At 42.6% G+C, this 13099-nt stretch overlaps 2 protein-coding genes across 5 annotated transcripts; both read right to left on the bottom strand.

Annotated features, from left to right (window-relative positions):
* Positions 1-340: 340 nt before the first annotated feature.
* On the bottom strand, positions 341-9040 carry LOC143327157 (calcium-responsive transactivator-like). 4 transcript variants are annotated; one of them, XM_076741374.1, is made up of 11 exons: positions 8879-9030; positions 7955-8031; positions 7774-7858; positions 7314-7446; positions 6594-6848; positions 5614-5778; positions 4001-4102; positions 3383-3475; positions 3147-3266; positions 2932-3059; positions 341-2541 (listed from the first exon to the last, which is right to left on the bottom strand). In XM_076741374.1, exons 1-11 carry the CDS (start codon positions 8945-8947, stop codon positions 2515-2517), a joined length of 1254 nt encoding a protein of 417 aa, XP_076597489.1. In that variant the 5' UTR covers positions 8948-9030; the 3' UTR covers positions 341-2514. The 4 variants fall into 4 exon arrangements, with proteins under 4 accessions (XP_076597489.1, XP_076597490.1, XP_076597491.1 ...); XM_076741375.1 differs by lacking the exon at positions 8879-9030 and adding an exon at positions 8716-8849; XM_076741376.1 differs by lacking the exon at positions 4001-4102 and having other exon boundaries at positions 8879-9040.
* A 631-nt stretch (positions 9041-9671) lies between these two features.
* lsm14b (LSM family member 14B) lies at positions 9672-12376 on the bottom strand. The gene is made up of 8 exons (XM_076741638.1): positions 12256-12376; positions 11953-12116; positions 11723-11852; positions 11405-11599; positions 11144-11230; positions 10875-11030; positions 10528-10663; positions 9672-10425 (listed from the first exon to the last, which is right to left on the bottom strand). Exons 1-8 carry the CDS (start codon positions 12374-12376, stop codon positions 10266-10268), a joined length of 1149 nt encoding a protein of 382 aa, XP_076597753.1. The 3' UTR covers positions 9672-10265.
* Positions 12377-13099: the final 723 nt, after the last annotated feature.

Below are 13099 nucleotides of genomic sequence, written 5' to 3'. Positions count from 1 at the left end.
GCGTCAACTTTTTCATGAAGTCTCAGTAAATATTTTTAACTAAATACCCACACCTGTAATATGTCATGTAAGAGAAGTCTGAACACTTCACAGAGGCAACATTCATTTAAAAGTACAGAATTTTGTTTTGTAGCATATTTTGTCGGACAATCTGACAATTTTAATTAACACCTCTAACCAGTGCACAAATGACCTGAAAACAGAAAATACTAAAATAGTGCAGATGTTGTCCATACTATAATTATACAAAGACTGATAATAATCATCATCATCATCATCATCATCATCATGCCATTATCATTGACATTTCCTCAATAAATACACAAAATACAGACATGCAAAAGGTGAATGTCAGTTTATTTTTTATATAACAAACAGTAACAAAAGACAGCAGAAAAGATCAGGCAATGCAGTCTTACAATAGATAAGTAGATAACATTCATATTTGGATTATGCACACCAAACTTGACTCTCTCACTCACTCACTCTCTCACTCACTCACTCACTCTCTCTCTGTCTGTCGCTCTCTCTCTCTCTGTCTCTCTCTCTCACACACACACATGCAAACACACACACAAACTAGTCGCATCACCCACACCTGTAATGACACACTACATGGAATTGGAAAAGATGTGCCATACACGTTCAGTTCCCAGTAAAATGAAACACTGATAAAAAATCAATGTAGTATAGAGAGGCCTGTGATTGTCACTGTTGAGTGGTACATAGTTATTTAGCTGTTTGACAGCCAGGTATCTCCCATTCTTGATTAACTCTGCAAAATGACTGCAACTCCTAACTGATAAGCTGAGTTACTGCTGAATTCACTGCAATGCTGGACCCTCACAGTCACACTAATAATCCTTATTACTGCTCAAACTGCAAGAAAGAGTGATTAGTGAAATGACCAGAGGTGCTGTGTGACTTCCTATGAATAAATAAATCAAGAAATAAATAACATAGTATATGCCCATCTTGTAAATAGATAGATAGATAGATAGACAGATAGATAGATAGATAGATAGATAGATAGATAGATAGATAGATAGATATTAATGAAGTAACATAAATACATATGTAAAATAAGGCAAGTGTGCTTGTACATGTACATTTATCTAAATCTTGTCTCGTTTTTAACATTACTTTCTTCATCTAATACAAAATATGATGGTATAAGTTTTCACTGAAAAAAAAAAAAGAATACTGAAGCAGTCAGCGGTACATCTGTGGGGAAAAACTTCACAAAATCAGGTGAAATAAATACAGAAAATAATTTCCTTAAACATGACGTGTCAGTTGAAACCTGCAACATAACATTTAATGACATTAAACAAAGCAGCCCTAGTCTTTGCCATCACTGTATGTCAAGAAACTACGAACAATACAGCATGAGTTCACCGTGAGAACCAACCTCAACATGACTGACTGAGTGTATTGCACTTATTGAAGCAGAGGTGCGGGACCCGTTACTGTTCTGTTCCTGTGTTACTTTGGCTTTTTGAGGATCATTCGTTAAAAACAGCCTGAATTGCACTACAATACAAAATATCAGACAATACATAGACTGCCACTGCAAAATAAAGTGCAGACAAAGTGGCAATATGTTTTCATGTAATATCATTACTGAATGGCGTCAGAGTGGTGTGACCCCCTCTGAACTCTGCGCAGTTCACGACATGTCTGTGCAGGGCAACGCCACTGAAAACACAGCGTCAAAAACACGACCACGATGTGTGATTATCATGGACTACACACTTTTAAGTCTGGATCAGTCAGCTATCTATTGTGTCTATGACCTCAGTAAGACATATGTAGCGAGTGAAGACACACAATGTTAGACCACACAGCAACACGGCACAGTTCGACGAACACAGACAAACCCCCTGATCGAGTCAGGTTCGAGGACCAACGCTTTCACCTTCATAAAATTAACTTCCCTTATCGTGAGATACAACAGTGTCTCGGCTAGGAATGAAAGCAAGAGCTGGACCTTGTCTATTAAATAAATATCAGGGAACATTTCCCTCAAGGCTAATTTGCTTTTTATAGCCAAAGTCTCACAAACCACAACCTGCTCTTTGCACCAAAAAAAAAAAAAAAGAATTAAAAAAGAGCGTGGTAAAATAAAATAAGCTTTAAAAGCAGGGGATAAAGACCAGCGAAAGGCTACGACAGAGAGGAAGGAGAAGGATACAGGCAATTTGTTTTATCTTATAACTTTACTGCTACTTTTTAGTACCCTATTTATTCCATATGGAAGGTTTTACATTAACTGCCTGGAGTCTACAAGCTCCCTGACTTCTTGTGGCCAGTAGCCCTTCACCCCCTGCAGCCAGCAAAACAGATGAGGAAAGCAACACATATGCTTAGATTAATTATTCTTACTGTAGCTAGAATGATGATTAATATGAAGATAACAAATCTGATGCAGCCAGATCTTCTACTCCACAGCTGAGCCAGAGCGCCACAGTTCAACCGTTCCTTTTTCTTCCAACAGCAAAACATTGCTGAACCTTATTGCTGATAATTCCCATACTGACCCTGCAATGCAAAACCATTTACACAAAGAGATTAGGTGGTTTTCCATACATTGCACTGTTCACTTGTTATTTTATTTTCTGTTACTAGTGAGCCAGACGCACGGCACCAAAGGACATTTTCAAGTTGAAATTGAAGTTTTTTTTTTCAAGTTGGTCAAACAATTCTCTTTTTCCAGTGATAATTAAAAAGACTGCATGGGTGTGTGCTCTGTACTACAGTTTGTCAAATACATTTTATTCAGGTAAATCAGCGATTTGCAGATTTATAAAAAAAAAATGGTATGAACACCTGTTGTGGCAATCAGGGTTATATAGTTAGATGGCTGAACTAAACCAGTGCTGCAAAGCCAGTGTGAGAGAATCAGAGAGAGTATGATCTAATTTGACGTACCTGTTCGTAGGCATAGGGCCTCTGCGTCTGTGCTCCAGGGCCTCCCTGGGAGGAGCGGTAGGAGCCATACTGTTGGCTTTGACCCTGCTGATACTGAGAATACTGGGAAGACCCACCCTGGCCGGGACCTGTAGCAGAGGGCTTACATTCAGTTCATCTGTAATGTGTGTGTGTTTCTTTGAATGCACTCAGTAGGTTGAATGAGTTGTTCTTACCGTATCCCTGTGGCTGTCCGCTGTAGCCTTGTTGAGAGGAGTACTGCTGCTGGCTAAAGGGCTGCTGCTGGCCAGAGCCCTGCTGATACTGGGCCTGCTGTTGACTGTACTGAGAGTTACCTGGAGGTATGTATACACAGGTACACGTCAGGTAGCACTTTACTGCAGTTATAGTTAGCACATTTGGACAAACTGACGTTGCAGGAGAATATATCTACAAAATGACTAACTGTTACCTCCTTCATAGTAGTGCTGTGAGGACTCATCAAAGGACCTATCGTAGCCTTGCTCACCATATGAAGACTGCTGATACGAGTACTCCCCATGACCTGCAGAGAGCACGATTCAACACATGCAAAAACTCCCCTGCAAAGGCAAAACCCGCTTACATGCAGAAGAGACAATATTATTCAGTTTGAAGCCAGAAAACATTATTATTTCATACATGTGCAACAACAAAATGACGAGCACAAACAACAGTTTCAAGGGTTCCCACTTCAATATTATGCACAAAGACACACCCTGGAGGAAGTGTGCACTCTTTCCTCAACACACTGCTATAACACTCCTTGAAATCTGAAATTTCGGCACACCAAAGGGGACAGTATGGACACAGACACACTGGGAGGAAACTAGTTCGAGACCAATGTCAGTCTTTTATTTATTTTTTTTTCAATACTTTTCATCTCCCACAATAAGGGAAAAATGACTGGGAGGAAGAGCTGAAGCTTCAGCACTGGAGGAAATCTGGCTCAGGCCTGAGGGATACTGCTAAAAGGAAATGGCATGTCCTATAATGGGGGTTTGAGTGTTTGAGAGCTGCGTGTATGAAGTTTATGGATGTGCATGATTACCATCAGGGTAATACTGCTGGTTTATGGGCTCGCTGGAGCTCTGAGTGTGTCCATACTGCTCTCCGTAGAATTCGTCTTGTCCCATGTACTGCTGTGCAGATCCTGCAAGACAGGCGACACCACCATTGGTTAAACAGTTGGCCGGACCAATTGGATGCTGAGTTGGAGACTAAGGGGGCTATGCCAGGACACTTGGGCAATTTTGGCAACCCCAAGGGGTGTGTGTGCATATGTGTGTATTAAGAATAATGACAGAGGAAAATAAAAGATTATAACAGACGACATTACAGACAGCTTTCTTGGAAGTCGTCATGTGGTTATGAGGGTATTATGAATAATTAGGAACAGAGTGAATTACTTGGCTATAGTAATTTTGTTTATAACATTATTATATGTACTTCTTAAATATATAGACATCATTTGTTTTATTTTGTTTCTTCTGACATTTCATTTATGTGTTGCCATTGGTGCTGTCTCCGGTTTCGTTTTCATGACCTAACAACACTGCACTTTAGTTATGCACTGCAAAACTGCCATAAAAAGATCTAGATTTAAAACTTATGTCCTGTAGAATGAGTTTTTATGGGTGAAATAAAATGAAGGAAGCTATTTCTGGCCAAGTCAAATTCTGGAAACACTGATTAAAGTGGAGCAATTGCAATGAATAATTGCATGACAAATCACTTGAGATGTAATTTTTGTGGAGAAATTGAGGATTAGAGAAAGCCAGTTATCAGGGAGAATCTGATCTCTGCTTGGTGGTGTGCAGAAACTCCAGATTCCACTGCTTCCCTTTCAGTTTTATCTGACCAACCAACAGAACAAAAAGCCACGCACAGTGTAGTCTCCTTTATGAACCACTATTAACATTTCCAAATACAGAGATGAGCTGCAGCATAAAAAGACACATTTTCATCTTAACTCCTGATATGACCAAGGAGCCACAGCTGAGAGAGGAGACCTGGCAAAAGCCCCGTGACCAATGGCTGGTGAGCAAGTCACCCAGTTTAACTATAGACACAACAACTCGGTAACACATCTATCTGGAAATACTTCACCCAGTCATGCAAGGATAATTGCGTACCAGGGTGAATGAGGACTTACAGCGACAGCCTGTTGCCCTGGAAACAGTATCCCATCCTTTTTATATATCTGAGTTACAACGTGCCGAGTCTACACCCTTCAAAAGACATAACAGGACAGGATGGAGCTATTATTAGACACATGCTGACACAGCACCAGCTAAGTGATTTGCAGAGACAGGAACCTAATGTGACACGAGTAATACATCTCCACTCTGCTTCTTAAAGTTGCAGGAAGGCGACCGGGACAGACTCATTTGCAAACCTTCAATATCACTCTCACGTTATGATCTTCGAAAGCAAAAACTGATACTGTGCACGTACTAATACTTTGGCAGCAAACTTAGCACTTCCATCAATCTGGAGACTGTGAGACTGGCATCCAGAGCCAAATAACGGAAACCTGTTGACTAGCAGTTCCAAACTGTAGTCACACATTCATCTCTGTGTTTTAGTACTCAAATGCAACACACACAACCACAATGAGCCCTTTGCCACCTCAAATTAGCATGAAGACGTCTTACCACCTACCTTGCTGTGAGGAGCGGTAGGATCCAATGGGTCTCTGAGACATCATAGTGTTTCCTTGACTGCCCTGACCCATCATGCCCATTGCCTGCTGTCCCTGATAGTGTTGCCCCCCAGCCTGGGCTGAGGAGTAGTGTGGAGTGGCAGACTGTTGGTGCATCATAGAGACTGGGAGGGAGGTGGGATTATGGGGGGAAGAAATCTCATACATTAATGTACAGAGACACACTGTATGCACAAACCAGCATTAGCATTCAGCAGCACGCACATCATTCTCAGAACTAACTGGCAGAAATGTGCAGAATTCAGCTGATAAACAAATGCAGAAAAAGGACCATGGCAATAAGGGCACAGGGTAAAGCCAAAAGAGGTCCGTAGCAGTCAGGGGTCTCTAAAAGAAAAATCTCTTTGAGGAGATGAGTTCAAGATGCTGCTCTGAAGCATAAATGCAAACCAAGCCAGTGAAGTCAGTGCATAAACAGAGGTACAGTAAATACACATGGACATCCAGGGAGAGGAGGGCTGCATCTCAGGGTCAGGAGTCAGAGATTAAGAGGGGTAAAGCCTGGAGCAGAAGGAAGAAGGGAGGAGGCAGGACACCTCTCCGATGAACTGAATGTGTTTGCTTGATGGTTCCACTGGACTAAGGGGGAGTTTACAGACTGATGAGTGCAGATATGCATGTGAGCAAATGTTTTTAGCAAGATCAAGGAGGCGTTCATGAACACATTCAGAGGTATTTCAGAAATCATCCAACTGTTTTACTATCTCACCACGAACACTTGAAAAGCATTACTTTCATCACTCCCCTCCTCTAAGTGCCAAATCTTGCATCAGATGTGAGACATACTGCATCTTAAGAGTATAGTTTATAATGATCAAGCCCTCAGTGTTTTGGTGTGTTCACTTCATAAGCCTGAAAGTATTCCTCTCCATAAAACGGACCAATTCCTGATAATTAGTCTCCTCTGTACCTGGCTCACCTTGGTTAGACTGCATGTTGAGGTTGCTGCGGGAGGAGGAAGAGGAGGATGAGGATGTGGAGGAAGAAGAGGTGGAAGAGCCATAGCCAGGCCCAGGGCCCTGGATCATGCTGCCCTGGGAGGAGGGCGCAGCGTGGCTGTAGCCGGAGGCTGAGGCTGAGCTACCGTAGCTGCTGGCTGGCAGGCTGAGGGATGCGGAGGGAACAGCCGACTGCGCCTGACCAGACTGCTGCTGCATGGGAGCATGGCTGGGGCCTGACGACACACACGCACCAGTCAGAGCAGCCAGCCCACGTTCCCATGTGGTGCCATAGCATGTTAATCACGGACCCACATTCAGTTCATCTTTACAGGAAGCTTGCATGGTAGTAGAAGGATTGAGTAATGAGCGTTAATGATGGGTGTAAAAATTAATCAGAAACAGAAAGAAGGCAAAAATCCCATAGCTACAAATCTGACCATCAGACCATGAGCTGAACATAAACCCACAGATTCTTGCAGGGAATTGGACGATAAAGAAGAGAGACAGTGTGACAGACAAGACATGGTACTGTATCTGCAGACAGACATGCAGCAGGATCAGACGAGCGCTCAAGACAGGGGACGGAACAACAGGATGGATCAGTATGTGTGCACACCAAGTCTGGGTTTGAGAGGAAAATAAAGTTCATGTGGGCCAGAGTTCATCTGAAAACATGCACGTTTGTGTTCGAGTCTCACCATTGCTCATCTGGCTCTGCATCATTGATGTGGGGGGCAGTCCCGGTGCCATGTTGTCATTGAGGTTGCTTGGAGCATGTCCTCCACTCTGGCCCATCCCTCCAGGACCCATGGACATGTTGGGATTGGGAGGCTAGAAAGCAATAATATATTTAATAAATTTAAACAATAATTGAAAGACTGTACATGCAAACTGCTGTCCTTATGCCCATATTTCATATTGATTCCCATATTGTTTTCTAAATGGTAATATATTTGTTTGATACAGATTTCTGAGTGGACAAACTACATGAAAAGTGAATGTTTACTTCTGTGCTGAGACTATGTTCTCAAAATGGATTTATCAGGAATACTTAAAAAAGAGAAGCTGAGGAAAGTGATGGGATGGCAGGAGCAGAATGCATCTGATGAGGATGGGAAATCTGTGTTAGTTGTTCCTGCAACCTCATGAAGGACTCACTGCAGGTAGTAGTGACTGCATGTTCTGATTGGAATCTGCTATTGTGGCCAAGTAAACAAGATTTCTGTGCAGGATCTGCTGATACCTGTCAAAAAGAGGAAAAGAAGCACGACTTTATTCACTCACTCTTACCTTAATATGACATTTACAAGTCAGGGACTTTAAAAAAAAGAACACTTACTGTGTGCATTCAGCTGTCTTGCCTTTGCTTTGGTAATCCATTATGCATTGTATTAAATGGTGATTTTCATCCAGCATCTTTGAAAGACAACAAAACAGCATTCAGTTATCTCAAGTCACACTGCATGGTAAATTATACACTGAAATCTGAAATACGCTCCATCAGGACATTGCAGTGATGTTGTCCTGGATTCTCAGAACTTCAACCAGCCCGAGAGAAAAAAAAGAATTCTGGGTCAGTTTTTTTTTCTTTTCATAACGGAGCCATTTAAAACAGCAGCTTTAATTAGGACATCGTTTCAAAGTCCCTGTCTTAAGGATGGATAGCGCGTTTAAAGCCAGAAACATCCGTACAGACGGATCAGTCGAGGATAAAAGCAGCAGCTGTCTGAAGAGCACGCATGGGGCTCAGGGTTGTCCTGCGTTGCTCAGTTTCCCTCCATCCTGCTACTCTCACGCATTTCTCAGTGGATGCTTAAGCATGCGTCTGCAACAAAGCGTTTGACCATAACACCCATTAAAACCTAATGAGACGCCGTCTGGCAGGGAACTCGCACCTCTAACTACTAAAAACAGCAAAAATTCATGGAAACAAGTAGCAAAATCTAAAGCTGATATATATGTCACATATTGAGAAAAAAAAATAATAATAATAATCATGCATCATTGGTGAGAAAAAGCAGCGAGAGTAACAGCAGCACCACACGGGAGCCGCTGCAGCCTGTGTGGAGCATCACCGTCATGGCTTTGTTTGGTTCGCACCTTCAGCTGACTCTAACGTTACGATACCAGTTGCCATTTCTTCTGATACTCATCACGGGCGACTTTGACCGCACTATCCGCGGAGACGCACACTCCCATCCAGACTGGAATATTCAACCACAAGCGTCGCGACGCATCAAGGTTTTTTTTTTTTTTTTTTTACCTTTTGAATGGTTTGCTGTGTCACCTCCCCTTTACTCCTGGGGCGCGCCGATGAAAACGCCACCGACATGTTGTCATATGGGAAATAAAAGCGCTTCTTTTATTCTAATATTTATTATCTTGAGCGCAGCCCTCTGTTTGGTTACATAGTTTGTCCATTGCCAAGAAACGGGGGTAGTGACAAGGCAAACTCTGTCATCAAGGAGGGAAAATTAGAATACGGTGGATTTCTCCGGATGTAATTAAACACATCATTTGGCTGAAAGTGTTATTTGTGATCTGTGCGCAAAAAATACAGACAGATAAGAAAGCGTTAGACAAAAAGAGAAAATCCCTCTCCCTCAGTTGATGGTATAACCCGGACAGTGAGTAGCCTACCACTCTCCCTCACTGTAGACGGGGTATCCTTTGATTCATCAGAGCCAATCAGTCCACATTGTGCGCGTCACTCGCAATTGTGAAGAGTGTTTGCAAAAGTTGTTTTTTTGCACCCTCAGAAAAATCTGAATGCAACGTTATGAGACTACAGCCTCGTGTCCGTATTTGTGGCAGTGTCAGCATGCATCAGCAGAGCATTTTCCTCCCCAGGTTAACGGGACGTCGGCAGAGTTTTAATGTGAAGTGATGTTGTAGCCTACATAACTGGATAACGTTTACAGCATGTTCAATCACAAACAAAAAAAACTCCTTATTAAAAGAGAAGGGAACTTAATACCAAACACTGATATTGTGCCAGAATAAGGATCAACAAGCACATGTCACAGACTAATATGAGGTACAGAGCAGAGTTAAGTGCATCAGCAATTTCCATTTTATTTTACATTAGTTACAGTTGTTGCTTCAATATGACAGAATGAAGCAATGCAAAAGCTTCAGCCTTTAAACACATTCAAGTTCAGTTCATTTTATGTTGACATTTGTTAATGAAATAAATGTACAAATTAGGAAGAGTGCATCCAAATGGCAAAGCCAGACACTTTAAATATGAAACCAATATACTTTAGGAGTGACATTTTTCCAAGCAGCAGAAAATAAAACAAACTTAATTCACTTCCATCTTAACTGACAAAAAAAAGAAAAAAAAAAAATCTGGCAAACACAAGGGGGAAAACAATTCTTGTCACATACAGTAAGCCATGCATCCATATTCAAAATGGAGCCAAATGGGGGGGGGGGGGCGACAAATAAAAACACAACCATGACAATATGAAAGCAGGATAACTGCCTCAGGGAGAAAAAAACAAACAAGAAAAGATGCTTTTCATACGGTGCCAACAGAGCTGCTTTGGCTCGTCGTAATGGGTAACACAGTCCCATCTGTTATACAGAAAGGAAACAATCATCGGAGGATGGGGTTGTTTCAGTGCCTCGGTACCAAACTCTGACCTTCACAGCTGTCCGCTCCTGGTTCTGTAGGAGGACACAGTCTGAGAATTGCCCGAACCTCTTCGTCTAGAATATCCACCTCTGAAGCCTTGGCCTCTCAGGAAACGTCCTGGCACCCCAAAAGTCTCCAGATTGCGCTTTCGCTCCTCTGCCCATGTTAGTCTGAAACCGTGGGTAGACACAAAAAGAGGCACAAGCCTGTAGCTCTACACACAGGAGAAATAAGCGCTTGAATAATGAGGCTAAAAAGGCCGGGAGTTTTACCTGAACTTCTTATCAGACGAGATGTTGTCAAAGAAAGACTTTGCTTTGTCGTAGTAGCATTTTGGGCCGGGATGATCATCCTCTGCCGTCGAGTGCAATTCTTCTTTTTCTCTCTCCTCCACCTCATGAATTCCATCTGCAGACAGACACATGTACTGTAAGGACCCTGGAAGACCAAGCTGGGTGAGACTGTCTTTAAGAGGCACATTGACTGATTTTCAACTCATGTGTTCATCTCGTCACCATCCCAAACCATATACTGGATAATGAAATCAGTCTCACTTCACTTTTCCTGATTTTCAGATTGTTTCTGCTTAAATCGAAAGCACTTGTACTGAGGAACCAACCTTTCCCCCTGTCCTGCACCTCCATCTCCAGCTCCTCTTTAATAAACTGTGCATTTGACGAATCAAAATCAAAGTCTGTGTCAAACTTAAGGGTGGCAGATGGAAGATTAGCCACCATCAGCTGGCCCCTTCCACGGTTCCAGCGCCTCCGAGCTCCTAGCATTCATTGAAAACAAATGCATTGAATGTTAACAGGACTCAATTTTGTTATTTTTATACAGAAAAATCAGATTTTCACTCTTTTACAAACCTGTCTGTTTCAAAATTACCTTGTCTTCTTCTGGGTGGTGGCCTGTTCTCAGAATTGTGCTGCCGAGTTTCCCACTGAGCACTGGGCATAGCTGGGCCCGACTTCACTTAAATTTAAAAACAACATTTACAGTCACTTTTAAGATCACTCTCGGTTTGCACAGACATGCAGAATTCCCCAAAACACCCAACAGAGTTGTGAAAGGTTTCAAGACTTCACGTTTAGCTCAGTTCGCAGACATTTTATTTTGCCTATCATTACTGCATTTCTGAATGCTTACTGGTGGCTCCAGTGCCCCTTCTGGCCTGGACACTCTCTCCTCTGGTCCTCTGGGGCCTCCTTCTCTCCCACCGCTGCTCCTGCTCCTGGGATACAGTCGAACCTCTCCTCTGCCAAGGTCTTTGCACATGGAGGGTTTGAACAGCCTTTTCAACCATGGGGCCCTTTCTAAGATGCAGTCCTGGAAGTACAGGCCCTGCATGAAGAACACAACCAGATACTGTTGTATGTTAACAAATCACTTAAAAGTATTCAGCTACACTCATGCTGTGGGTTTATGTTCAGTTTAGCAGGAATAAATTAGCATTCATTGACTTACCAAGGCCAAGAGCTGCAGCATACTGCTGATTAAGTAGAGAGCTGGCAGCAAGCTGGTTGTAGGCCGGCATCCTTAGGGGGCTGAAAGGTCCACAAGCTGAGTAAACGCCTGAAGGACCTGCACTGGATGACTTAACAACAAATGTTAAAACAATTCAACACACATTATCAGGGATGTACTTCATCAACTTCTAGGTTCTGTCGGGTGTGAGCCATGCAGTTCATGCATACCTGTACTATCGCAGGATCCGGGGGTAGGCCGTGGTGAGATCTTGGGAGTTCACACAGTGTGATATCTTTGATATCACTTCCCCGGAAAGTTATGTACTCATAGATGTCATCTTTGGGTGGCGTTGGTCGGTCAGTGGGCCGTCCCTCCGTTCCAAAACACTTGACTAGTTGAGATCAAATGTTTGATTGAGCAAACAAAGAAATTGTGCCGCTTTTTTGTTTTCTTTTTTAAAAATCTCAGCAAAAAGCATCTTATTTCAGGATATGCTGACAGGCTGTCAAGCAGAGGCCTACACCACTCACCTTTTGCCAGCACTACTGTGGAGTTTACTTTATCAATTGTATACAAAATTCCCTCATAACGGTTTTGGGCTTTTGAAATTAAGCCAATTTTACAGCCAATGTATGGCTTTGCTGAACTCATGGCTGGAGAATGGACACATCAATACAAGACCTCAAGTGAACTTCCAGCATTCAAGCCGGAGCGACCGGAAACAATTTATAGGCGCCCACAGGTGACTTGAAACCACGCCCACTGATTGAGACTTAATCGCACCTGGTGATGGCATACCTGTAATTCACTGTAAGTCTCTGTCATGAGTGTTTCATGTCTTATGATGTCTGATATTTATCATAATTATGATTATTAGCAACATTTTTTGTACAGAGTGAGGAATTGTATTCTGACAATTATTTTGATAACATTTCCCTGAAATTTATAAGAAGTTGCCACAGGTACATACATCCCTGTGGCATGAACAGGCTTGCGCACAGTGGTGCAAAACATTTATGTAACCTGATAAACGATGATGGGCGCTCTCAGGAGTTTGACATCCAGACAAACATCACTGCTGTGTCTCTGTGCGCTGGGGCAGCTGTTGCGGGTATCGGGGAAAAAAATAGCGACTACGCAGCCATTTTGAGTCGTCTACGATAAAGTCAAACGTACACAAAATGCTTCGATACTGTTCAGAAATCAACAAAGGTGTATAGCACAACACAGATAGTCTCGTAGAGAGTCTGCTCGATGTGATAAAGTCCCACTAGGACCGGCTCTGTGAGTGGTATCGTTATTTTCCAGTAGAACTGCCAGACGGCGCTGACACACTACACTGCAGCTCTCGACCATTTGTTCCAACCTTTATTT

Source organism: Chaetodon auriga, chromosome 10 (assembly GCF_051107435.1).
Source record: "Chaetodon auriga isolate fChaAug3 chromosome 10, fChaAug3.hap1, whole genome shotgun sequence".
In the NCBI taxonomy this organism is placed as follows: domain Eukaryota; kingdom Metazoa; phylum Chordata; class Actinopteri; order Chaetodontiformes; family Chaetodontidae; genus Chaetodon; species Chaetodon auriga.
The sequence above is the reverse complement of the archived record's forward strand: the minus strand, read 5'-3'. Positions and strand labels throughout refer to the sequence as shown.

Bases quoted from the DNA above. Each gene is read 5' to 3' on its own strand.
- lsm14b (XM_076741638.1), bottom strand. From the start codon at position 12,376: ATGAGTTCAGCAAAGCCATACATTGGCTGTAAAATTGGCTTAATTTCA. The intron at 12,117-12,255 runs GTGAGTGGTGTA...GATCTCAACTAG, and splicing joins CACAGTAGTGCTGGCAAAAG to TCAAGTGTTTTGGAACGGAG. The intron at 11,853-11,952 runs GTATGCATGAAC...TTTGTTGTTAAG, and splicing joins CGGATCCTGCGATAGTACAG to TCATCCAGTGCAGGTCCTTC.
- LOC143327157 (XM_076741374.1), bottom strand. From the start codon at position 8,947: ATGTCGGTGGCGTTTTCATCGGCGCGCCCCAGGAGTAAAGGGGAGGTG. The intron at 7,447-7,773 runs GTGAGTCCTTCA...ATTGCTTTCTAG, and splicing joins TGCAGTCACTACTACCTGCA to CCTCCCAATCCCAACATGTC. The intron at 6,849-7,313 runs GTGAGACTCGAA...GTGTGTCGTCAG, and splicing joins GCAGAGCCAGATGAGCAATG to GCCCCAGCCATGCTCCCATG.